The 27,390-nt window shown below is 45.9% G+C and overlaps 1 protein-coding gene across 5 annotated transcripts in view; it reads left to right on the forward strand.

Moving 5' to 3' along the window:
- arid5b (AT-rich interaction domain 5B) overlaps positions 1-27,390 on the forward strand; it is a 143,357-nt gene that overhangs the window by 74,499 nt on the left and 41,468 nt on the right. For all 5 annotated transcript variants that reach the window (XM_048550953.2, XM_048550954.2, XM_048550955.2 and 2 more), the window contains 2 exons: positions 22,465-22,583; positions 23,678-23,882. In XM_048550953.2, coding sequence (XP_048406910.1) covers positions 22,465-22,583; positions 23,678-23,882 — 324 coding nt within the window. The remainder of the gene's footprint in view (positions 1-22,464; positions 22,584-23,677; positions 23,883-27,390) is intronic.

Here is a 27,390-nt window from a genome sequence, read left to right on the forward strand (position 1 = left end):
TGTGGACCGCACCTTCTTCGTGAAGAGGGTCCTGTTGGACTGTTGTGGGTTTGCTGCTGCGGACATTTACTGCCTGCAGGATTTCCCTGGAGGAGGTTTTTACGATGTGACCTTCCGGAGTGCCAAGCTTTGCGAGCGCTTCCTGGAGGTTTTCAAGGAGAAAGGAGGTGAGGGCCCCCTCTCTGTATTGACCGCTGTCCCACTGTTTGTGATGCCAGCGCAGAGGAGCCGTATGGTGAGTGTACACATGTACAACCCGCATGTGCCAGCAGTTGATGTCCTGACCTTCCTCGGAAGGTATGTGAAGGTGGAAGGGGACCTAACTGACATGGTGGACCCCTTTGGCATCTGGACGAGTAAGAGGCAGGTCAAGGTGACGCTGAGGATGGGCGCAGACGGGAATGTCGCACACCCACCGTCCAGCTTCGCGATCGGCGGGAGCAGGGGCTACCTGACCTATGCAGGGCAACCTAAAGTCTGCCATGCCTGTGGTAGGTCAGGTCACATGGCGGCCGACTGCAAAGCCACCATCTGTAGGAACTGCAGGGAGGAGGGACACCTTGCAAAGGATTGCCCACGAGAGAGAAGCTGCAACCTTTGCGGGGAAGCGGGCCACTTCTATAGGGCATGCCCGCGGCGGGGTACCACCTACGCCCAGGTCGCCGGCAGGGGCAATGTGGGGCCAGCCCCTCCGGAGGAGAGGAAGGCACCAGGGCCCAGCAAGGACCCCACTAATGTGCAGGAGGGCCAGGCCGTGCAGGAGGGCCCAGCCCTGCAGGATGGGCCCGAGGCCAGCAAAGCACCCCTGCAGGCTCCGATCCCCCCCGACAACCCGGAGCCAATGGAGGCGGCGACAGGTGACCCAGGGGAGTGGACAACAGTCCGGAAAGCGAGGAGGAAGGTGCGTCGACGGGCCCAGGAACCGCAACAATCAGGAGGGAAGAGGCAGCTACAGGGGGGCTATAAGAGCTCCTCTGATGAGGAGGATTCGGAGAGGGCCCACCCGAAGCAGAAGTTAAAGGTCTCGAGGGGGAAGGAAAGCAGCACCCCGCTTCCAGGTGACGGGAGGCGTCCTGAGGCTCACTCCGACACCCAGTCAAGTGCCGCTGGAGCACTGGAGGGCCCCCCGGAACTTCCAGGCGGGAAGGAGGAAACAGCACGTTCCCAGCCTGATCCGGAGCCGGGCCCTCCTGCCTCCGCACCCCTGACGGGGGGATGGCACCCGGAAGGCAGCACAGACGGTTTCCTGAGCCCAGAGAGCGTCCAGCAGTTAGCCCGGGCAATGGGCATGAAGGGACAGATGGAGGGGCTGGACCTTGGACTTGGGGAGGGTACTGCGGTCACTGCCCACAATGGGGGTACGAATTGCGAGCATTAATGTGCGCAGCGTCAAGTCAACCGCGAGATGTGTGTCCACGTTGGCCTACCTGACCACCATCAAGGCGGACCTCCTGTTTCTGCAGGAGTGCGGGATACCGCAACTTGGCAGGTGCGGGAAATGGTCCGGCGCCTGGACCTGTGGGCCTTCGATCTGGTCGGGGGGTAACGACTGTTGCTCCTCGGGCCTGGCTATTCTGCTGCGGGGGCACAACTTCACCATCTCTCAAGTTCAGGAGGTGGTGGGGGGGGGCGCCTCCTAGTGGCTGACATCACCTACAGGAACGCTCCCCTGAGGCTGACCAACGTGTACGCCCCAGCGGTACAGAGTGAGCGGTTGGCCGTCCTGCAGCGGCTTCCACCCCTGCTGGCTACGTCCAGGCCGGTCATCCTAGGCGGAGACTTCAACTGCATCATTGATGCAGATGGAAGATCCGGCGTGGGGACAGCGGGTGGGGGGATTCAACTGGACGTCACGTCCAGATTCCTGATGGGCACGGTGAAGGACGCCAAGCTGCTCAACGTCTTCAGCACCCCTGCAGGTGGAGCGCAGCAGAGGTACACCTGGTCGCGGCCAGACGGGTCTATCCGCTCAAGGATAGACTTCCTGTTTGTGTCACGGATGTTCTCGGTCAGATCCACTGGTGTCGAGCCGGTGTTCTTCTCTGACCACTGCCTCCTGTTGGCCGACTGTCACTTACAGGACGACCAGCCGGCCGGCAAGGGGACGTGGAAGCTCAACACGACTCTGTTGACCCCAGAGAACGTCGAGGAGCTTAAGAGGGAGTACACCGGTTGGAGAACCGTGAAACCCCTCTTTGAGTCTCCAGGCGACTGGTGGGAGACGGTGAAGGAGAACATCAAGAGGTTCTTTGTCCTCAAGGGTGTTCAGAAGGCAAGAGAGAGGCGGGGAAAGCTGTCGCGACTCCAGAAAAGGGTGCAGAACCTGCTCCTTCTGCAGTCGATGGGGGTCGATGTCACGGAGGACCTCCGCGAGGTGAGGGGCCAGCAAGCCTCGCTCTTCGCCGCGGAGGCCTCCAGGATAATCTTCCGGTCCAGGGTCCGCTCCGTGGAGCAGGACAAGACGTGCTCGCGTTTCTTCTTTCAGAAGGTGCACAAAGAGAGCTCTGTGCTTAGCCGGCTGAAGGAGGACGACGGCTCGGTGACGTCGTCTCGGCCCGACGTTTTGAGGATCAGCAGATCCTTCTATGCCGGACTGTACGACACGAAGCCCACGGACAGCACGGCCTCTGAGTCGTTCCTGTCGTCTATCACGGAGGTCTTAGACGACGGCACGAGGGAGTGGCTGGACCGGCCGATATCCCTGGACGAGCTGGCCAGAGCCCTCAAGTCCTTGCAGAGGAATAGGACTCCCGGAAGTGATGGCTTACCGGTCGAGCTGTATTCTGCTCTGTGGGGCCTGGTCGGCCAGGACCTGCTGGAGGTGTACGATAGTGCGCTTCGGGCAGGGGAAATGTGCAAGTCCATGAGGAAGGGCATCATCACCCTCATTTACAAGAGGAAGGGGGAGAGGGAAGAAATTAAGAATTGGCGTCCCATTTCACTTTTGAACGTGGATTACAAAATCCTGGCCAAGGTCATTGCCAACCGGGTCAGGTCTGTCCTGGAGTCGGTGATTCACCCTGACCAAACCTGTGCTGTGCCGGGCAGGAAGATCGCTGAGAGCCTCGCGCTCATCAGGGATACGATCGCCTACGTACAGGACAGGCGGGTGGACACCTGCCTCGTCAGCCTGGACCAGGAGAAGGCCTTCGACAGGGTCTCTCATGCTTACATGAGGGACGTCCTCTCCAAATTGGGGTTCGGGGAGGGCATCCGCAATTGGATCCGGCTGCTCTCCGCCAACATCGTTAGCGCAGTCTCGATCAATGGGTGGGAATCAGACAGTTTTCCTGTTAGATCTGGAGTCAGGCAGGGCTGCCCGCTCTCTCCTGCCTTGTTCGTGTGCTGTGTGGAGCCCTTCGCCGCCTCCATCAGGAAGGACGTGAGCCTGAAGGGCGTGACTATCCCAGGCAGCGGAGGCCTTCAGGTCAAGACCTCCCTGTACATGGATGATGTCGCCGTCTTCTGCACCGATCGTCGGTCGGTGAGTAGGCTGTTGGACATCTGCGGCCAGTTTGAACTGGCCTCGGGTGCCAAAGTCAATAGGGGTAAAAGCGAGGTCATGTTCTTCGGGAACTGGGACGACCGCTCCTTCATCCCCTTCACCGTCAGGGCAGACTACCTGAAGGTGCTGGGTGTTTGGTTTGGTGGAGCTGGGGCATGCACTAAGACTTGGGAGGAGCGTATCTCCAAATTTAAGCAGAAGCTGGGCAGGTGGACGCTCCGGTCCCTCTCCATCGCGGGTAAGAACCTGGTTGTCAGGTGTATGTGGCGCAGGCCTGGCCTATTACCTGGACCTGCGCCGCTGCGGTCACCCAGGCCATCTTCCACTTCATTTGGGGGTCGAGGATGGACCGGGTCCGCAGAGATACCATGTACAAAGACCTGGGAAATGGGGGAAAGGGTGTACCGAACGCCACCCTCGCCCTGACGGCTACCTTTGTGTCTGGCTGCATCAAGCTGTGCGTAGATCCTCAGTACGCAAACACCAAGTGTCACTACTTACTGAGGTTCTACCTGTCCCCGGTGTTGCGAAGGATGGGCCTGGCCTCATTGCCGCGGAACGCTCCGAGTAGTTGGACCGTTCCGTACCACCTGTCCTTCGTGGAGAAATTTTTGAAGGGAAACACCTTTGACTACAAGGCCATCAGGCAGTGGTCAGCACGTAGTATCCTCAGGACCCTTCGGGAAAAGGAGAGGGTGGATCCCGTCGTGTGGTTCCCCATGCAGACTGCCAAAGTCGTTTGGTAGAATGCCTCATCGCCAGAACTTTCAAACAAGCACAAGGACGTTGCTTGGCTGGCGGTGAGAGGGGCTCTGCCAGTGAGATCCTTTATGCATGCCCGGAATCTCTGCACCACTGCACGCTGCCCTCGAGGTGGCTGCGGGGGGGACGAGACTGTTGATCACCTCCTTCTGGAGTGTGCCTATGCGCAGGAGGTCTGGAGGGGGATGCAGTGGTATTTGTCGAGGTTCGTCCCGAGCAGCTCCGTGACGCGGGACTCCGTGCTCTACGGGCTGTTTCCGGGGACGCACACAGAGACCAACATCAACTGCGCCTGGAGGACCATCAATGCGGTGAAGGACGCTCTTTGGTCTGCCCGCAACTTGCTGGTCTGCCAGCTGAAAGAACTGACCCCGACCGAGTGTTGCAGACTGGCGCACTCCAAGGTCCAGGGCTACGTGCTGAGGGACGCGCTAAAGCTTGGGGCAGCCGCCGCCAAGGCGCGGTGGGGAAAGACCACCGTATGAGCCCCCTCGTCCAGAAAAGGGAAAAGAATCCTGTCTGGTAACTGGGCCCAGCTGGCGCCTTCCCCAACTGGTCAGGGGACCAACTGGGACTGTGCGGGGTGACGACTGCCGGGGCGGTTTCTTTGTTTTTTTTTCTGTTTTGTTTTTTTTTTCCCTTTTAGTTGCTGTACGTACCCCCGGGTAACCCGGAGTGGCTTGCATGACTGGGTAGGTGTATAAATGTTTTATTTTTTGTACATTCTATGAATAAAGTATATTTTTTCAAATTAAAAAAAAAGGTGACGCAACGTCTGAAAACTAACCTTCCAGCTCATCGAGCAAACTCACATCCAGAAACTCAACCTGAGCTACAAATCTTCTCAGAACTCGCGATCAGATAATCTGTTTGTGATCTTGGTTGAGCAATGTATATTGGTCAGTACCAACACCACCATTCCTTTCGGACATATTGCCATGGACATTTTACATGTACCTGAGAAGGCAGACAGTTTAACGTCTTACCTGAACGACTGAACATCATACAGAACAGCATATTGCACATGGGGTATTTAATGAGATTATGATTCTGGAGTTATTCTGCAAGCTGCCAACTGAGCCCCATATAATAATGGACCTTGGAAATACCATAAAGCAGTCATAGCATTGTACAAATGACAATATTTGCAATATGGGACCTGTCTGGAGCAAAATGAAATGGTTACGATTCTGCATTTGACAGGTGTGCAGTAGGAAACAATTTTATATTGTCAATTTGCCGATATGTTCACATCTGATATCCACATTAAGTGGAGGTGCAGCCACTTCTGCTGTATTTCTGACAAATGGATGTAAATTTTGAAACATATTCTTCTTATAGACAATGAGAGTGCAGCAGGAATTTAATGCCCAGCTGAAATGTAACTTTTAATGGGAGGTTGGAGCCTGTGTGGCTCGAGGGAACAAGTGTCGCTTGCAATGAACATTCTGTTTAAGCTTTGTTTTTAAAGTTGAGTCCAGCCTGTACAGGATTCTTCACCTCTTGTGATTAATGCTGCGTCTGTAACCAGCAGGACCCTGACAAAAGGCAATATAACTGGAGAGAACTGCTTGCTTCCCTGAAGGAGATTATTTCAGACTTGCTCTAGAAGCCTTGAGTTTCAAATCCTGGTTACGTGCTTTGGCCGGCTAGGAATTCAGCAAAATATTTCATGCTGTGAATTAATTAAGAAAGTTTTTAGAATGTGAAGTTTTTTTTTAGGCACCACGTTTTGTAACTGTGTTTCTGATGCATGCCTCTTAATACATACACCACCTTGTGTTAGTCCCGTCCCATCCCTCCCCCTTCCTCCCGAGATCACTTCTAGATATCTCTTACCATTTAATCACATGGGACCAAAAATAACATCTGAATCATATGTAACTGGTGCCCTGCTTTTTTGTGTTGTTGTTGGGTAGGAACCAAAAGTGAACTTGAGGCGATGTAATTAGTGGCATTTATTCAAAAGAAGGCACTGTATCTGATGTGGGAACTGAGATCATTTGTTGAGGATAGGCAAAAGTTTCTTGTTGGATGATAAAAAAGCACGTGATTTCTTCCAGATTTGGGGGACTGGGGGTGGGGCGGGGTGCATGGAAGAAGCAAATTATTTAAGTAAACAATTAATCCAACTTTTTTTGTAAAAATATCGTGCTGTGTTTGCTGATTATGCATATCATCAGTGCAACTCCTTTTCAGTTCAACTGAACAAAAAATTAACCACTTCTAAATATTTAGAGCCTAAACTGTCATTATGGACTATTTGAGAAGGGTCCAAGTGAATATTTTGCAATTTTCAAACAAATGCATGCTGTGCTATTTTATACTTTTCTTTCAATGATTTATCAAAGACAAATAGATAAGGTTATTCTTCAACCTGGATAGCAGATACTGTGCCCAGGCTTAGATAAAATTGAAACTAAGTACTCCAGTCTTGGCATGCTATAAGGGCTGCTCCTCTAACTTTTTTATAGAGAAGACAAAAACAGAAGGAGGGGCTATGCAAACCTGCATTGCATTTTTTTTGCTATATAAGTAATGTTTGAATTGCATCTAATTATAGTCCCGCTACAAAGTTGTACAGACTTGAAGGAAGGCTTACACTCCAAAGATATTTAGTCTTTCCAGCATCAAGTTAAATTTGGGATTCCAGCCAAGTAAAATACATTACAAAGGGTTCTGTGTGTTTTTGAAGCAATTCCATAATTACTTAGAAAATGAGTATTCTGCTTTTTCTAATTACACATCTAGTTGGGGATTTTTTTCTGTTCCTCTGTATATGATCTCATCTTTCAGTTTTAACAATGCTTGCTACATCTGTGCTCGTACAGCCAGCAAGATTGGCATAATTAATGGTGCATTTGCTACATGACTACAACAGCACTGTCAGGCCTGGGTGAGTCAATAAAAGATTTGTCTGAGAGTTTGCCTGTTACACCAAATAAACGCTCTGAATGACACTTTTCTGCCGCTCCAAGTGCACTTGGCATTCTCCAATGTCCAGTTTGGTTTGTACAATATTACGAAATAACTGCATGAAATGAGTAAATGATTTTCCTCCTTGCTTCCCATAGATTTGTCTCGTTCCGATCAATGGCTGGAATCTGGTTTGTCAAGCTCTCTGCTGTTTGTTTTGGTCGAGACATGGTGAATTGGCACACCCTGGTGATGCCACTGAGTTTCTGATATGTGGAGGTGCCCAGAACCCTCCCTTGCCCACACCCGAATGTGATGGGTGCTGTGCACAGCCTTGTACTTGTTCTTTTGGGTCCGGTGGAATTTTGCATGCTTGAAACCTTCAGGGCCCATCTTTAAATTACTTCTGTTAATATCGGGCCTACTGTTTCAGTAGGTCACTCCTGGTTGAGCTAGCACTGCCTGTCTAAATGATGGCACACCATGGATACTAGTCTCTGATGATGCCCTCTGTTGACCTTTGAATTCCAGTCAGTGCCAATGTCTGAGTTTTCAGGAATTGGAGGTAAATATCCCAGGCGCTACTATAAAGAACCCCACTCAAGTAGGGAATTCTCCCAGTGACTTTTAAATGGTAAATCAGTTTGGGTTTATTACCTTCTTGTTCCAATTTGAGAAGCTCTAGTCCAGGCTGCTTCAAATGACATGTTTCCTTGTGGAGCAGGTAACAACGGTACAACTGACCTACCCCTGCCTTCTGAATCCTATGTTCCTGAGTTCTTCCAAGTCTCCGTGCCTGGCGCTGAGAGTCAATGAGATTTGAGTTGCTCATACCTTTTTAAAGCTATCATGTCGTAGAATGTCAGCTGCCTATATCTACACATCTAAATGTGAGTTTTGGGATATCAGGTGCTTGGCGTTCACATGGCTAGTGGTTTCACAGTTACTGGGTTAATAATCCAGCTGCTGACACCAGCAGTTCAGGGAATGTGAAACCACTGAGACTATATTGATTGTGAAGTTGTCATTACGATCGGACCAGCTCGGTAGGAGGCAGAGTTTGATAATCTGGCTGAAGCTTCACGCTGACGTGCTTCTCTCTTAACTATCCACTAAAGGTGGCCTAGAAACCGCTTGCACACCACCTTGTCTGTGCACCTGGGGTTGGGAAAACATGCCAGTCCCACAGTTCACAAAGCAGTAAAGAGAAATAAATACATTTGTAGAATTGGTTGGTGTTCATTGATGCCCTAATTGATCTATGTGCAGTCTGACATTAGGAAATTATTTGGAAGGAATGAAAATTTAAACTTGTGATTGGACACAAATGCAAGTTTAGAAATTTAGATTCAGTAGAGTCCCTGTGACTTAAATTTCAAATTTAGGTTTAAGACTAATGGAATTAAATAATGTTCTGTCTTACCATTTGTATTTCATGGCATCTGGCCTTCAGCTGCAAGGTTTAAAGTATATTGCAATAAAATGAGTTGTTCTGACCTCATGCAGGGTCAGTGAAAAAATCCTCCTTTTCACGTTTTTTTTCTTCGAGATAGCTCAGCAGCCGAATTCCTGAAGTGTAACCTGAAACCTATTTGAAAAGATATTAATCACGGCATCTGGTATTTTACTTTCTGTGAGTTACAACTGAAGTTTTTGCAAGCAAACGTTAGCTCAAGTGTTATATACTTAACTGAATCAACAGTGTGATTGGCCTGCCCAATCCAATCACACACAAGCCAAAAAGGGGAAACAATAGACATGGAACCACTGGATGCAAGTCTGTGTTCATGTCAGTTCATTAGTGACCATACAAGATCTCTTAGACATTCCTATAGTCCTGAAATCAAGCGTGCTTAATAATCATTTCTTTGTGAGATTCCAACTGTGACATAACATCTGTAAAATATGTTGTCGAAACAGAGGGAAATCATTTAAAGTCCTGAAACATTTAGCGAAGTTTCATTGGCATTTCTCAAATTGCTTTGCAGATGTTTGTAATCGGTGTTTAACACAGCTAGTGAATAGACTGTATTTGGCTCCATTGAGCATCTATTACAATGAGCAGATTGTAGCTGTAATAGATGTTGAACCTGGCCAATTTGCAGAATATCCTTCTTAATAGGTGTTCGGCCAAACTAGTGAACAGAATGGCTTTGGCCAGGTAACGAAAGCTGATGGATTCTTTCCTAAAAAGTGCCTTTTTGTAGATGATTAAATTTTGATGAGGCTCCTTTTCTTAACTCAGGCCAGTTGTAATTCTGAATGCATTGGAAATTAATGCATTTTATAAAAAGAGAACTTTATCTTTTGATTCAACAAGACAGAATGCTTGACTCTCTGCAGTGGCTGGAATAGAATTCAATTCGATAGCGTGTAATTTCCCAAACCCTGTTGACATGAGTAAACTTTGACTAACTGCTGACTCGTTTGTGGTGTGGAAGTTGTAGCTTTGTTTCGTTTTTTTTGCTGCGAGTCTGGTCAGAAACACCTCGTGTCCATTTGTAGAAGTAGCAAGCATCAGTTTACTGGAAAGTACACCACTGAGTGACATCAGGGGCAGATCACCCACAGTGTGCTGATGTCAGGAGATAGTTTATTTTCCAGTAAACTAATGTATGTAAGTCATTTGTTGATTTTTCTACTGCACTCTCCATTGACCTCAATCGTTGCCAACAGTTTTTCTTCAGAGAATGAAGTGGAATAATTTGGTATTATTTTCATTTTAAAACAAAAGGTGTGGTGTAACTTTGAATGCAATTGTAAGGTTCCCCTTCTTTGATTGTACATTTTCATTGACTAAATGAGTCCTGAAAGTTTCCAACCTGTTAAAGTTTCTCAGTGGTCAGTGTTCTGTGTAATGCAGTGTAACATATTACTAAAGCATTATCTTTCTTTTTTTTCTAAATACATCGATCTGTTGTGACTTGCCGGGTTTTGATGTGTCCAATCTGTAACCTGCAATGGGATTAGAAACGTTTCGAGTGGAGGGAAGGTGGAGAGTGAGACTGTTTCTGCATCTAGAGAAAACTGAATACGGTTTTGCTTTTATTTTGTTGAAAAGTGTAAGAATTAGCAAGAAACAGTTATATGGCTCATGTTCAACAAGGCTGTTCGTTAATCTTGCCTCGCCCCAAAATGATTTTGGCATTTTCATTATTTCAATGGGACTTGTGGCTATTTTGCTGATTTACTTGGGTAAAGGTCAAGAGACTTCAGGGGTCAACAGAAGGGGCATTGCTCTTGATACAGTAATTGAGGAAAAAAACCTTGGCCTTAGAACTATAATTGAGTGAAGCCATAGCCGCAGTGTTCGTTAAAACAATATTTGAAAAGAGGCTGTAAGAACTGTTAAAGATTAGTCATGTTTTCTCTACTAAATCTGTTCCTAAATTGGAGTCTGGAAAGCGACTGAACTTTGTTCCAAGTGATACAGCCTTGTTATGTGAAATTGATAATATTTATTAATCAGTTACTAAGGAAATGGTCTTTTTCTGTTGACAGTTTGGAACAGACACTTGGCTCTGCTGTTTGCTCCCAATGTTAGGCAGACTTTCTTCACCTTAGCCTTTTTACTGAGAATCTAACTCTTGATTAATAGAGAAATCGCCAATAATTTGTTTTTTGGGGACATAAGATGGAAGGCTGACGCTAGAGGGCAATTGAGAGCTTTGAACATGTTGGGCTGATTCAGATTTTTCCTTTTAACTGCAGCTCCTCAGTATGTATTTGGACTGTTTTTCTGTTCATCATTTTTGGTCATGGATCGCACTCTTGCCTTTTCCGTCTCATGTCATTATAACAAAGAGGCACCATTGTAAGGCCCTGAAATTTCTTTGCTGAGAAGGTGTGTAGTTAGCCCGTTAGGACAGAAAAGAAGAGAAATTCATTCATTTCAAACATGTCAAACATGTTTGAAGCTGAGATCATTGGTTTATTGGGAAGTACGCAATTTGAGGAAAGTATATTTGCTGCAGCCAAGATCGTAAATTGTGGAAGACAATTGTGCTACAAGCTTTTCCTGCTGTTGTAATCTGTATGTCCTTCCAGGGCAAGTAAGGTCTGTAAAGTGTAGGGGTTAGGTGGGGGAGCTGGAGAATGGTGAGAGATGCTCAAGGGATATGGGAATGGGAGATGGGGATGGAGTAGGAAGAAAGGTTGGAATGGGATGTTGAATGGGGATATTAGGAAAAGAATAGGTTGAGTTATGGCATGACCTGGATGGGAACTTAACAAAATAAAATTGCCATAAACATACTAACTTAATTTAAAGAAAACTTGGATTCATGTCTCACCTTTCACATGCTCAGGAAATCCAAAAGTGCTTCGGATCAAATGAAACACTTGATAGGGTACAGGCTATTGCACTAAAGGAACGGCAGCAGTCAGTTTGGGCACAGTCAAATCTCTCAAACAGTAGTGAAATAATTAACTAGGTTAGCTCTTCTAATGATGTTGCTCGCAGGTTAAATGCTGCCTGAATTTTGTGGGGTGGTGGGGGGTGGCGGGAACTGGTGGACCTCTACTGCTATTCCTTCGAGTAGTGCTTTCGGACCTGCTTTTCCCCCAGAGAGCAGGGAGGTGTCTTGGTTTAATCGGGTCTTGTCTGAATCTTTGACAGTGCATCACTCCCTCAATACTGGCATTGCATTGATCATCTGAATTCTTTTAAAACTCTGAAGCCAAAAATATAACTGTGTGTGTGTCACTTTCTGTTTCTCTCTGCCTCTCTCCACCTCCGTGCCCCCCCCCAAAAAAACTGGACCTCTTTATATTATAAAAGGATTTCAACAAGAAATTAAACTATAAATGCTTAGTGAAGGCCATATGACAACATCTGGTTACTTTAATTGTGTTGGATGCCGCGGTATGAGGAGCATTTGATATAAAATGGATCTTCTGACTGAATCACAGCAGCTTAGTCATAATACAGGCTGATATTTTAATATTGGAGCCTCATGTGGCCAATTATGATCTAATGGATGAGAAATGGAGTCTAGGAAATCTTTGCTTCCAAAATTAACTCCAGATTTGTGGTACATTACAACTTATCTCCAGCCAATATCATTAAACTTTAAATTAAAGTAATTATTTGACATTAGATCACATACGATAGGAACCAGTCACGACCTCAACTTGGAGGCCAGTGTTCAGCATTCATTTTCTTCCCAAAGCATTGCCAGTGCTTCCAGGATTGTTCTGGAGTTTCCTGGGATTGAACTATAATCTCCAAGGACGCAGCTGAAAGCAAGTCAAGGGGGGAAAAAAATGAAAGCATTTAAAACAATTGTTTAAGACATCTTCTTTGAACACTTTTTTGCTTCTCAACAAAGACCCAATCCCCAAACTGAGGCTAAATCAGTGTTTTACAAGGATTGGTTGTAAACCCCTTGCTTTTGTGCTCTGTCTGTATTTGTAAAACTCAAGATTACCAGCGTTACAAACTTTTTAACCACTTCCTCAATCTGTTCAGCCATCTCCTACGATTTGTAATCACAAACCCTGGGTCTCTCGGTTCCTGCACCTGCTTTAAAATAATAGCCTTTAGTTTCTGTTGCCTCTCCTTTTTCTTCCACTGAAAATTAATCACTTCACAGTTCTCTACATTAAATTTCTTCTGCCTTGTATCTGCTGATGCCACTAGCCAATCTGTGTCCTCTTGAAGTGTCTCACTGTCCTCCCAGGCTTTGTGTCATCTGCCTATTTTAAACTGATGTCTTGTGCATCCAAGTCTCGGCTGGTGATAAATATAGACAGTGTGGCTCTAGAACGCTGATCCCTGGGGAATCCACCTGTATGTCTTCCCCCTGCAACACCTTCCCCTCACTCGGCTGACTCTGCAACCATGTGACAACTTTCCCTTTTATTTGAAGGCCAAATATTGGAGTTGGAGGGGCAAAGAGCATGTGGCTGGATTGGGTGGGAGGTAGATGGTAGTTGGACAAGCCTGTCTTTCTACCTCCATTTAATGATAGGTTATCCGTGAGTTTTGTTTTTAAACAACTTTCTATTTGTTAAACTTCGCTTTAACCCAGCACAACTGAGCGTTTGGCTTGTGCGACCTCATCTTGCACCTAATTGGTGTTGCATTTGCCTAGACTTAAATCTTTCACCCATTGGGCAAACTCCAGAATCCCATGCCTAAAAGATGCCTGATTTTCTTACTAAGGAGGGAACTGCAGAAGTGTAACTCCATCAACCACTCGTCAGTATGGAGAGATTAAGATGGCTTTCAAAGATCTCTCAACCACTTATGTAGGTTTTTTAAAAAAATCTTTGTGGTTATAAATGATCAATTGCAGGTTCGAGACTATGGGATAGTGTCCTGTACTAGAACAGAATCTAAATTCTACAGATGTTTTAGATTTCTTTTGAAGCGATGTTTTGAATACACTCCTGTGGAATGCTATGAGATCTTTATCCATGACAAAGTTTATAGAATGTAAATTCCACTACTGAAATATGGTTGCAGGTATATCTTTATGTCTCATACAAATAAAATAGGTTTTAAATATGTGTAATTCTGTCATTGTTTTGGTTACGTGCAGAGCCTGGGGCAGTGCATTGGCAATCATCTGACTACATTTGATCCAAAAGGAAGCGAAAACCTCCTGACCACCTTAGCTTTGGGCCAGGAGATCAAAGCATTTATTGTCAGACTTGTTACTATTAGAATTATACAGCCTATTAACACTGGCATTGGTATTGCCTGTTCATAATCAAATGTGGGGTACTTGTTGACACCTCCTAGGACAGGGTTATGGGGTGGGGGGAACCCCTGTAAATTATTGATAACGCAGGGTGGAGCTGGAGGAGCATAGAAAATTTTCTGACGAAGGGTCCTGACCTGAAATGTCAACTTTCCTGCTCCTCTGATGCTAACAAAGTGTGGAGCTGGAAGAGACAATGGGAACTGCAGATGCTGGAGAATCCGAGATAACAAAGTGTGGAACTGGATGAACACAGCCTTCTGGGCCCGAGAGGTCAGCTTTTGTGCTCCTAAGGTGCTGCTTCGGCCTGCTGTGTTCCTCCAGCTCTGCACTGTGTTATCTCTGAATCCAGCGTCTGCAGTTCTTCCTACCCCTTAAATTACTGCTCTGCCCTATTACCGGAGATTTAAGTGGCTGTTTTTAATCCGGTTAAGTATTGGCCGTTGGAATACTTTTGACCCAAGTACTGGGAGGTTTGCTGCAATCCAAGTAGGTTGGTGTACACTGCTACTCCGAGTGGCAGCAAAATACGGGGAGGTGGAGGGCATTTAAAACCAACTTTTGATTATCACAGAAAAAGAGCACCCGATGATTCAGAAGTGCTCCTGGGGTTGTCAAGTCTCAACATTTCCAGTGTGTCTCCCCCGCCCCACTAACTCCAATTACTTAAATACTGCATATTTGTGCTGTCTTTAAAGTCAATAACACATAATTAATTCTTTTGCTCTATTGCATTTAATGAGCACTTGACCCACTTTCAGAACACAAAAGCAGCCTCACGTTGATGTGCGCAGCACAAAATGTATGCTTTCAGTTGTGAATGCTGTGTCTACTGAGGTGTTTTATTTGCTTAGACAAATAAGATACAGAATTTGAGCTAAAATTAGAAATGTCATAATTATTGTGCACTGTAACTTCATCCATCTGCAAGAATTGGGGAAATATTTAGTTGGACTGCCTTTCGGTGAAGATGCTTCTAATCATCAGGCAGTTTTTAATTTTAAAATATTGGCAGAAATTTGGTTCAGAGAGACGTAAACACACTCAGTGGCAGATTGTCACCAGTCTTCATTTAATAAGCAAAGGTTTCCTCTAGAAGATGCAATATTTATATATAATAACGTTTGGAAGTGTGGAAGTGATATTAAAAGAAGACAGTGAATTTTCTGCAGCATTTTTGCACTTGCCTTGATTGTGCAGTCTAGTATTGAATCATGAATAATTTCTTTTCAGGTGAGACCAAATATGCAAAGAAAACCACCAACTTAGATGCTAGCCAGTGTGGGGACTCTACACTTTTCTGCAGTTGGGTGACTTGAGTATTGAATTCTCTTATCGTCAGTTCCGTTAGAAAGATTTACAAACAGACTCTGATGTTTTTTTCTCCCTGTCTCGTTTTTATTTGTTCTGAAATCTTATTGAATGGTGGAGCCGTCCCAACGGCTGAATGATCCACTCCCTCTCTCAATTTTTATGTTAGAAACTGAATGGTGTATTATGAAACCCAAAAGGAAATGGCTTGCATTTATGGAGCAACTCAGGTCAGTAAAGTACGCAAAGTATTTTTAAAGTGTAATCATTGTTATGAAGCAGGGTAATGTCGCAGGGAGATCCCACAAACGGCATTATGACAATCTATCTCATGATGTTAGTTGGAGTATAAAAATTAGAAATTCAGCAGGTAGAACGCTGTTGTTTTAACATCTACTAAAATGGGGCCCTTAGTATCATATAAAAATTGGAAGACCGCATCCTGCACCGTACTACACCTCAGGAGTCTGGTGATGTCGTTAATCTAAATGATGTGCTCCAGCTTGTGGATTAGACCTTCCTTCCAGCTTGGAGGGGAGAGTGCTACCGCTGATCCAGAGCTGATTCTTAAGTTGTAAGGATGGTTCAGTCTGATTAAAATTAATAATTGACCTGAATGATATGATACATAAAGGGAAACTCAATTAAAGTTGCAAACCTTTAGTTCACCCTCATTAGAGAAGCTAACTTCAAATTATCAGGGATTGTGTTTAGCTAACTTAAATTGAAAATTCAGAAGAGAAGTTAGACTCCTCATTTTGCACCACAAGTGCCACTTTGTGACATTATGGTACACAGTGTAATTGCACCAGACACAATCTTCACGCTAGCTGCACTTAGTGGTTTCACTAATATGATCAAAAAAAAGGCAGATTCTTCTGTGTCAGAGTCCAGAGACTGAGGTTTATCTGTGGACAAACTTTAACAAGACTAATAGTCGCAAAATACTGTGGTATTGGAAATCTGGAGCAAACACAGAATGCTGGACAAACTCAGCAGGTCTGGCAGCATCTGTGGAGAGAGAAACAAACTATGTTCAAGCTCAATTCTTAAGAAGAGTCATGTTTCTCTTTTCACAAATACTGCCAGACTGGCTGAGTATCTCCAGCATCCTGTGTTTTACTTTTGATGACGGGAGAATTTGACAAGGTTGCTTTTTAAAATAAGGAGTTCAGGTAAAAAGTGCAAAATCAAGGACGCTATGACATAACTTTAGAAATCGGTGGCTAGTCTTTTGGCAGCACTTATCTGTAATGATACTGAGTCCTTGGCGAAGGAACAAGGAAGGTTTTACTGGAATGGTGCCAGGAATGAGGACTTCAGATATTTGGAGAGACTGAAGAATTATATTCGGGGCAGGAAAAAATGTGGAGCAGTTTAGGTGCATTCCAAATTACACAGTACTGTAAATTAAGAGAAGCTGTTTCCACTGCAGGTGGGTCAGTAACCAGATGAGAGCATTTCAGATGAGATGAGAATGTTGAAACAGCGGGTGAGGAGAAGTAATGCACAGCTGCTTTGATCTGGAAATGTGATACCCAGAAGGATGGTTAAAAAGCTAGGTTCATTAACAGCATCCAAAAGACAATGGGGTAAACACTATGGGACTCTGGATAAATAGCAGAGGGAGAACTCCAGCCTACTGATTGTACCTGTGCTAGCCAAGACCTAGTAGGCTGAATGGCTTCTTTCAGTGCAGAATCATTCTATGAATGAAAACACCATCGCTTGGGAAAGAATACAGGCATATCAGCTGCCTCCTTAATGTGTGCCGAAGCTAAATAGCTTAGAATTAAAAGAGTTATTCATAGAATAGTATTGATAAAACATGGTAACCATAAGAAATGGTAAATTGGGGTGGTATTTCAGGACTTTTTCTATGTCTTCCGAATAGCTAGCATCCTTACTTCAATAAATGAGACAGGATGTCCAATTCCAGAAGATGCAAACTAACCAAACTGCTTATACTTTGTGCGTTTCAGTCTGTGAACAGAATTATAGGAGGAATATAATAACTGCAGTAATAGGATCATGTTGCAGTGGTACTAAATTGGATTTTCTTTTGCAGTAATTAAGAGGTTGTTTTCAGAATCTGGCACTAACACATGAAACCGAATAGTTAGAGTGTATTTCTATCAGCCTGCAAGATTCAGTCCTTTGTTGAGTTTGCTCCGGCACTTGATGCACATGCCCTGTTATTTAAACAGGTTTTGATGTGCATCAAAAGGGATGTTGTGAATTAGTCTAATGATTTTCTTATGATTTAATTTTCTGGATTAATGCTGCCTTTTATAGGCAGAAATTTAAAGGGCGCTTTACAATTTTGTGTGTATGTGTGTAAGCGCACACTGTCTCAGATGACATCTAAATAGCACGGGGCATAATTCGCCAGAGTTTGGAAATGCAGATTTGAAGGCGCTGTGCAGTAAGGAAGGGATGGCGTCAGCGGTTTGCATGACAGAGCGCGGAGCTTGTCTGGTGGACTTTTTGCTTAAAATTAGAAGCTGGAATTTTACGCCGGAGCTGCGCAAGCAGAGCATGAACAGAAGGAAATTGTTGAGCACGGCTGCCACACGTAGCCAAGTTAGCAACTCTGCCAGTGTCCCCTCAAAGAGTTAATTGCACAGCGGCGATCTTAATGAGTTCATTGATAGAAAAGCGGCAGTCACCGCCAATTGACGAAGTGGATCTTGGAAGGGCTGCAATCGCGTTTAGTAATTTCCTGAAAACCCAACAGGATACCCTAATCCTGTTTGCTAATAATGTTGCTAGCGGCTAGCAACAATGTGTCACTTTACAGGCGCAAGTCGCCTGAAAAGTGTCTGCAAACTCTTTTCCCCCCTCCTAACGCAGCGCGCTTCATGTGTAAATGTTGGGGCCAGTGATTGTACGAGCGCTAAGATATACAGGAGAACAGGCTCAACAACAACAAAAAAACCCCGATATATCGAGAGTGCCATAAAAGCTGGAGTGGCAACAGCCAGGCTTGGCAGTGCCAGCTTGTTGGAGCTGGGCACTGGGGCCGTGCAGACAGAGCTGCAGCCAGGGAAATGATTGCTGCGTTGAAAGAGGTGGGGACCAGATGACAGCAAATGGACCGTAAGCAGCTAAAGCTCGCTCGGGTTTTTTTTGCTGTCTCTATAACCAGGCAGTCCATCCCACTTCTCCCTCTCTCTCTGCACCCCCCCCCCCCCGCCCCCCACCTTTCAGGTTGTTTTTGTTTGCTCGCTGCTTCCAACTGCTGTTCCAATGAGTAATCGATGTGTTTGAGCAGCCCGGGCGGTAAGAAAGCGCTTGATCGGGAACTGCGGGAAGTGTGTATCAGGCACTGGGCTCACGGGATGGTGTCCCCTACCACAGTCTGCTGAGCCTCTCGGCTCCATTCAAACACAATGGGTAAACTGGGGTTTGTGTTCTCTCTCTGCTTATGCCGTGCCTCCTCTTGTATTTCTTCGGCTGATTTTGTCAGCCACCCTCTGACAGTGCGGTGTTAAATGTTCTTTTGTGTGGTTTTACTGTATTAACGTGACTCACAGCGGACGTAGTTTTCAGTCACAGGTCTAAGGTGGGCCAGATATTTTTAGTTGCTTGAAATGGTCTAAATTAGGAAATAGCCACTGCACAACTCCGGGTCCAGCGTGAAGCTGTCAGTGTTTTATTTTGCATAAGTTCTGCGTGATTTGTTTTTGTCGGTCTGAGCATGTGTGTGTGCCTGTCAGTCTGTGTCTCTGTGTGCGTCTATCTGTGTCTCTCTCTCTCTCTGCATGGCTCTGTGTGCGCATGTGTGTCCATGTACAGGCACATACCTCTGCCTGTGTGTCTAGGTGTAGGTGCGCTGTTTTGGTCTGTGCGCATATGTGCGCTTGTACATGTGTGTGTGTCTGCATGCATGCCTGTGTCTGCATGCATGCCTGCATCTGCACCTTTGTGAGTGTGTGCGCGTATGTGCATGGATGAGCACAGACGCACACACGCGCCTGTGCCTGTGTGGACAAACACAGATGGAGGCACGCACGCGTGCGCCTGTGTGGATGGAGGGGCACGCACGCGTGCGCCTGTGTGGATGGAGGGGCACGCACGCGTGCGCCTGTGTGGATGGAGGGGCACGCACGCGTGCGCCTGTGTGGATGGAGGGGCACGCACGCGTGCGCCTGTGTGGATGGAGGGGCTGCATGTGGATAAGCGTAGATAGAGGCACGTGTGTGCCTGTGTGTATATGTACACACATCATTCTGTAGGTCACTGTCTGTGTGTGTGTGTGTGTGTGTGTCTGTCAGTGTGTTTACATGTTTCAGTTTGTGTGCTCTAGTATGCACTTGGATCAGTTGTTCTGTACATGTTTGTGTGGCCCTCTGTCAGTGTGCGTCTTTGTCAGTCTACATGTCTTTATGCCCCCCAGTGTCAGTCTTTGCACATGTATGTGTCTGTAAGTGTATGCAAATCTGTCAGTGTCCCTTTTCTGTCAGCCTGTATGTGTGCACATGTGTATATCAGGCAGTCGGCGCATGCATGTGTGATGTGTGTGTCTCCCAGTCAGCTTGTGTGCGCGTTCCCATGTCTTTAGTGGCACATATTCATTGGTCTGTCTGCCCAGCTGTGTGCCATCCTGGTCCTCGCTTGCTTGTCTCGTGCATGTATGTGACACACAGTGTGCCCGTCCATACTATGCTGACACCCTCCTCTCTGCCTGAATGTGTGTGCACCCGACACTCTGTCTCTGCCCGCTTGCATGTGCCCACTTGTGCACGTGCCCTGCAGATGCACACTTTGCCTATGTGCCTGACACACACTGTGTCCATCTGATTGCTCCTGCTTGGTGTATGTAAGTTTGTCTCTGTGCGTGGGAGGTTGGATTGATGACCTCACTTTTACTGTAATCTGACAGGATGCCATCACACTGCTACAATGCTATAGAAGAATTCTAAATCCAAACCATTTTTGGGCATACTTAGCTGGAGTGCAGTTTGTCTAATATTTCATAATCAGTTCAAATTGGATAATTTCCTCTGCCACTGCTATTCATATTTGTTAAGCATGTTTCAAACAATTAGTATGATGCAATGAGGAACCTTTTCTGAAATTAACAGGATAATGTTTCTAAGGCCCTCTTTTACACAACAAAACCTAATTGACTAAAGATTAATGTGTCACTTGTATGTTTTGGCTACACTCTCAAGTACAAATAATAAACAAAGTGTAAGGTATCCCAGGGCATTCTTGTCGATGATAAATACTCCAAAGCACTGAATAAAGCTATCTTTACAGTCTTACACAATATTTGTTTGTTTTGTTCTTAATGGAAGTGTACGTACAAACTAAGTGATACTTTTTAAAAATGTCAACACACTGCACTATGATTGGATTTTGCATTTCATCAGCAACTCCATTGTTTTGGAGACAGCTTACCAAATCCCACTGCTCATTACAGTTTACGTCTGAGCCCTGTCATTATATCAGTCATCGGCTACTGAACAAATATACAGTAATTAAATGGAATTGTTGGTTATTTCATGTAGCTTTTGATGTCTTGACTGCTCTTTATAGTACAATATGAAAGAAAGTATGAACTTAGCTTTTGAGTTGTCAAACACTGTGCTTAATGGTTGCTAATCTCTCTGATCTTTTGTAACCGGTTCCAAGCACTTCAGCAAAGTGAATTCTCAAATAGACATGTGCCAAGCAGTTCCTACTTAACATCAGAATATTCCACAGCAGTGCAGAGAGTGCTTGAATTCCTCTCAGTGTGGAATTGGTGCGTGACTGATGTGAGTTGTGTTCCCTGGAGCATTGCTGACTCGGTATGAACATGTCTGTTGATTGCGATGAAAATGACATGGAGCAGAGTGAGATTTATGGTGCTTTGGGATCTTCACTGCCACAATACGTTAAATAGCAATGTGGCGGTGGTGGTACTGAGTTATGCCCGTCAGTGTCAAGTGATGAAATGGGGTTCTACACCCTCATGTACCGATGATGAGTGGCGTAGCTTTTACTGCCTGCTGTGGGTTTGAAATCCCTGCCAGCGTAGAACTACTGCTCCGAGTATTGTATTACAAATACCATTTTGCAAGCAGAGTAATGTCCGTGATTTCTCTGGGTTTTTCTGTTGTTGCGATCGTGCAGTGGAGCAGTTGCAGAGAGGGTCACTGGAAGAGGGCGATGTTAGATGAAAATAGCAGTCTTTGGTGAAGTGATTAAATCTAGCAAGGTTCACGGTAATGCAGCCTGGTCGCAGGAGATGCCTATGAAGAAGTGATTCTGTTACCTTTTTGCATGTCCTGTTTAACTCTGCATTACATGCCTCCCTCTCTCTTTTTAACTCCATTGAAATCAACAAGTGGTGGACCTGATATCACCACGTTTGTGTTCAGTCAAAAATACAGCAGCTCTGTTGAGGGCAAGTTGTTGTGATTGGTGCAGGTTAGTGCCCTGACAGGGTTGGGGCTGGCACCAAGTAAAGATTTGGTTTGCAGTCAGCTACGTTTTACTGCCACTTAGTTCATCATTGTCCACTCCATGTTCAGTACTGTAAATGGTATCCGACCTGTAAACAGGGGATAAGCTGTTTCAAAGTTGTCCTGCCACATATCTGCTCATTCAGGATCTGCACAATCAGCGTGGTTTGATCTTTTTCGCGTCAAGGATGAGCAATGGGCCCAGCCCACAGTGAGGTCAAAGTGACTGAAGAGCACATGGTGGGCAGTGTCTCGGGGTCACTTGAAGCTCACCAGAGACAGGGCTGCGGCTATACAAAGGAAACCAGTTGTTACTGCACTTTTTTTTATTGGTGCACCTGGGAAGGGCTGCGAAAAAATTTGGAAGCGAAACAAAATGTCGTTGCTGTGAAAACTTTCCCTTTTTTTTGCAATTGCAGCTGAAGAAATTGTGCTGAGTTAAATATTTTGCAGTGAAGTTATTTATAGCAGTGAAACAGTGCAGCTACAGAGAATGTACATGCTTATCCTGTAACGTAAGAGTTGTCATCCATATTGGGCTGTCTGCATTCTCAATGGGATATTGGTGTGATGGCAACATTTCGATGGGAATGGGCATCAGTGGAGCATTAAGGGCTTCTGTACCTTTTTAGTGAGAAGGTTTATTCAGCAATGCTGCTATTTATACAAAATGCTTAATAATCAATTTGGTTAGAACAATTGTGGGTGTCCCCTCAATATCGGCACAGAATTGTACTTGCAATAAACGTTCTCTGACGATCGTTGCTCTTTGAGTTCTTGAAACTGTTCCCCCTTCTTTTATTTTCAGCACCAAATCTTAAAGGGCGCCCTCGGAAGAAGAAGCACCCCTCCCAGAAGCGGGACACCCAAGCTGTAAATGGTCAGAGAGATTCCAATGAGGATTCGGATGGAAAAGCCAGTGCCAAAGTATGGTCTAGTTTAGCTCTTTTCATGCCCGTATCTTTTGGCAAGGCAGCTTTTTTAAAAAATTGATAGCTGCTTGCTTGTAGGATTAAAAGCCACGTGTCAGCACAGCCCAGCAAGGAGCACTACTGCTCAAGTCAGGAGGGTGTTTATTCACGTCCCACTCCTGACGATTCGAGCTGCTGCTGGGGCAGAGCTGGTGCTGCTCTTGGGTGGGGTCTGCCTCCTGAATACAACATAAAACCAAGACCCCACATCCACCTGTTTCAGATGACTGGCGCTCAAATCCAACTCACTAGGGCCCTAAGACCCTGGAGCAATCCAGCGATGATACATTGGAGCTGCTCCCCACTGGGCATAAATAGCATGGTGTGGGTGGAGTTAGTTGGATTTAAAGATGAAATGAGATTGGATTAGATTGAGAGATGGAAACACTAGTGTTTCAGTGAGGTAATGGTAATTGTGGAACTTTGGGTCTCTCAGGTTGCCATGTATACCAGTAGTTTTTATTAACGTGCAGGTAATAGAGATCTAAGAGTCTGGCAACTGTTCTTTCATCTTTCTTTCTCCTTGATGAGCCTTAGATTTGGCTGTAAATCCCAGCAGCAAAGGAGAAATGTGAGTGTATCAGCTCGGCTGGCATTGTCAAGGGGGTAGGTGAGGTGTTACAGTGAGACCTCATCAGATGGAAGGAAAGATTCCATGAGCCCTATCTAGAAAAGGAAGCTGGTGCGTTCTTCTCAGTGTCCTGGCCAGCATTTATCGCCCATCAATAATGTTTTGGGGAAAAAAATAGTCTTGGATAATGTCATATGTCATTGTCATATTGCTGTTTGTGGGAGCTTGCTGTGCACAGATTGGCTGATGCCTTTCTGACAAAACACCAGTGTCTTGTACCTCCAAAAGTATTTCGTTGGCTGCAAAGTTCTTTGAATGTCTTGGATGTTGTGAAAGTCTTGAAATAATAGACGAAAGCCTGATCTTTCGTAACAGTTACTTGTATTGACCTTTTGAGTATATTAACACAAGGCTCTGTTTGGGTGTGAATTGTCGAGCTGCGGCATTGGTGTAAATTCTGTTCTTGTTTTCCATCTCAGGCAAAATGTGAGCCCAAAGCCACAATGGTGAAGCCCAAGAATAACAGCAGCAACTGCAAAAATCTCTCAGCTGACGAAAAATCCAAGGCTGCTGCTGATGAAGAATGCAGGGCTGAAGAGCAAACATTCCTCGTCACTCTCTACAAATACATGAAGGAAAGAAATACACCAATAGAAAGGATACCATACCTTGGCTTTAAACAGAGTAAGTGCCACCTCTTGTCCTTTGGCAATTTAAAAAGTTCCTTGGAAAACCTCTTCGCACCCCTGAATGTTCTAGCCTACACATGCTAACCTGTGCGTACTATATGAAGGAACTCAAGAGGCTAGACATCATGGTGTTGGAAATCCCAGGTTAGCTAAGTGCTGGTGGGGTGCAGTGGGGGCGTGGTAACCAGTGGCAGCTAATTTGATGTCTGTTGGTGGGGACTGCTGCCCCTGTTTAACAGGGAGTGGTAGTCACTGCTGGGACTGCGCCTGGAGAATGAGGGCGTGTCAGTGACTCAGTCAGGCAAGTAGGAGTTGTAGACATTCATTGCAGGCCCCAGGCTGGGTGTTGGTGAAGGCAGGCAGTGCTGTTGTTGGGTGGGGAGTGCCCATAGCTTCCAGGGAGTGCCTGCGAAAGAGGAACCCCCAACCCACCAAGCCAGTTGCTGTGTCACATGGTGGTGCCCCAGTGGCTGGTAAACTGCCTGGGAGGTGCAAAAAAGACCCTTGTTCAGCCACTTAGGAATTCCGTGAGGGACACCTTTTCTGCCATTGACAAATGACAGGGAGATCATAGACCACCTCACCAGCCTCACTGTCTGCCAACCCCTCCCCAAAAAATCTTAAAACAAAATAGGCTGGTGCTCTCGAGCCCAGTGGATGAACTGTACCATCTATAATACGTTTAAAGATCGTGTACTAGGAACTGGCTTTTGTGAGCCAGGATGACGCTGAGTAAATGTTAGTGTGATGAGTTTGTCATCTGGGATTGTGTTCTAGATTGAGCTGCGATGTTGTTGCAGCCCAGGAGTCTCCCAGAGGCTTTCCCAGTGATGAATGATTGCTAAGATGCCATCTCCCGGTGAATGGTCTCAGTTGTGTTTCTGTTAAGAGTGAAATGCCTGACTGTAAATCGCAGGCAGAGCGAATTTTTTTGGGGGGCATCGAAATCCTTTTTGTCAGAACGTGGTAAAGTTGGAAATATGCCTACAAATAAGGAGTGAGGATGTGATATAATGTGTTGACAGAATGGTTCTCTGAGTTTAATTCTTGTTTGACAATTTCTACCTTCTCAGAAATGAGATAAAAATATCCTGAGCTAACTGCTGTTGTGTTTCTACAATGGGAAGTGTTGTTCGTTACTTGTTAAAATGTTGTTGAAGGCTCCTCCTGTGAAGTAAATATAGAATTACGCAGCCATTCGCAATGTGGGCCAGTGTAATGAGTGTGAATAGAATTAGCCCATCTGCCCCAGAGGTGTGAATGGCCGAGACTCTGTCTCATTATAGCCGTGGCTACTCCCGTCAAATGGAGAAGGCAGGTGAGGAGAGCTTAGAAGCTCAAACTGTTCAGGGCTCACTGCTTGCACCAACATGCTGGCCGGGCAGGAGACACGGGAGAACCGAATTGGCGCTCTGTCTCCCTTTTGGAAACGGTGTTGTCTGCTCCTTGAAAAGGTCTCTGCCCTCTTGCCATCACATGAGGGCACTGACATTACGATATGGCAGTGAAAGTCACCAGAGCCCTCACTTTTATTACACATGTTCCTCTCAGATTCTGATTTGGGAGGTTCCAGGAGTCAGATGGTTTCTGTTGTGCCCCTTTATCAGTTGTCAGCCTTGTTGTGCTCTGGGCCTGTGAGGAGCCTCTCTATTCCGTGAGAGAGAAGGCTGAAGCAGGTGGCAGCTTGTCTAAGCTCTGGGGTGTAAATGACCATCTTCACTCTCCTGCAACCCTGCAGCTTTAATGACGTCAGAGATGGTAGGAACTGCAGATGCTGGAGAATCTGAGATAACAAGGTGTAGAGCTGGATGAACACAGCAGGCCAAGCAGCATCGGAGGAGCAGGAAAGCTGATGTTTTGGGCCTAGGCTCTCCTTCAGATCTGAAGCCCGAAACGTCAGCCTTCCTGTCCCTCTGATGATGCTTAGCCTGCTGTGTTCATCCAGCTCCACACCTTGCTATCTCAGCTTTAATAATAACAGCTGTTTATTGGTGTGTTGTTGCCTCCTACTGTATACGTACTCTACCGGTTGAAGGAGGAACCAGTTAGCTAGCGACATGACTAGCTGTCCTGGCTACAGGAGGTGTAGGATTAACCAGAGACCAAGATCTTCAGACAGCTGGTCATGTCACTAGCTAACTGGTTCCTCCTTCAACCGGTAGAGTATGTATCACTCTGACTAATCCTATACCTCTGGGTGCATGAAGGCACTCAGCTGCAGTGACCACTGGCTGATGGCTTACAGTCAGTCATCGAAGTGGCCAATTAAAGAATCTTCATTCGCCAGCCTGTCTTGACATAGGGCTCGACTTGGCTTGTTTGAAGTCACTGATGTGCCCTGTGAAGCTGCCTGGATAGTCGGAGCTGCCAGTCACCAAGGTTTAGAGCTTTGGACCTCTGATCCACAATCGAGCCCTTTGGTGGACTTCTTAACCAACACAACCCACCAGAACATCAGCAGTACAAGTTGCCGTGGTCATGTAGCAGGGTCCCCTGTGACAAGCTCACTCAGCTCAGAGATGGCATGGCAGGCTTGACTCTTCCACCTGCTGTGACCACCTTATGCTGCTGATGTGCTCTTGTTCCTTGCTATTCTCCAATTCAGTGAAGGTTAGTGGTGGTCTTTCACCTCAGCATGGAGTGAGATTTTGTTTTAAATTTGGTAAGACATCAAGGATACCAGCCAAGGTTGGGCAATTAAAATACAGGTGCGAATCCACCATGATGCCAGTATCTTTGAGGGAATGTGGCCATCACTGGCAAGGCCAACATTTGTTACCCAACCTTACTGCAATTGAACTGAATGACTTGCTAGGCCATTTCAGGGTAGAGTTAAGAGTCAACTGCTGTAGGTCAGGAATCACATGTAGGCCAGAACAGGTAAGGATAGTAGATTTCCTTCTCTAAAGTGTACCGGACGCACAAACAGAAATTGCTGAAAAAACTGAGCAGGTCCGGCAGTATCTGCGGACAAAAAGCAAAAGTAAACATTTCAGGTCCAGTGACCCTTCTTAAGAGTACAGACCCCTTGTTATTCCTGAGCACACCCACCCACTCCCCAGTACTCCCCATCACCCTGCCCTCCCTGCACTGACAGCTCCCATCTCAGATGAATGGACTGTTGTTCACTGTACTGAAGGGATATTCCAAATTGTTCCGGACTATGGGAAGTGACTGACATTTTTGGGTTCCTAACCTATCTTTCTTCCCAGCAATGTGATAAGGTCAAACCGCCAAAAATCTAACCCTACTATCTGGATTTCTTGTCCAATTCTATAACCAATAAACTATCATACCCATAGATAGCATCTTGTCCACAGCTTTCAACATGATGCTGAGTCTGTACGAGGTTGGAATTGAATAACTGGATTGTTAACCATGAGTGTAATTAGCTGTGGAAATTACTGTCATGCAGGGACACTCTTTTGGATTTTCCTGAAATGCTTCCTTTAGGCTGCAGTTGGGATACAAAATGTGATTTGTTTTCTCTGATCTGTGGAGCT

This window comes from Stegostoma tigrinum, chromosome 20, assembly GCF_030684315.1.
Source record: "Stegostoma tigrinum isolate sSteTig4 chromosome 20, sSteTig4.hap1, whole genome shotgun sequence".
Lineage (NCBI taxonomy): Eukaryota > Metazoa > Chordata > Chondrichthyes > Orectolobiformes > Stegostomatidae > Stegostoma > Stegostoma tigrinum.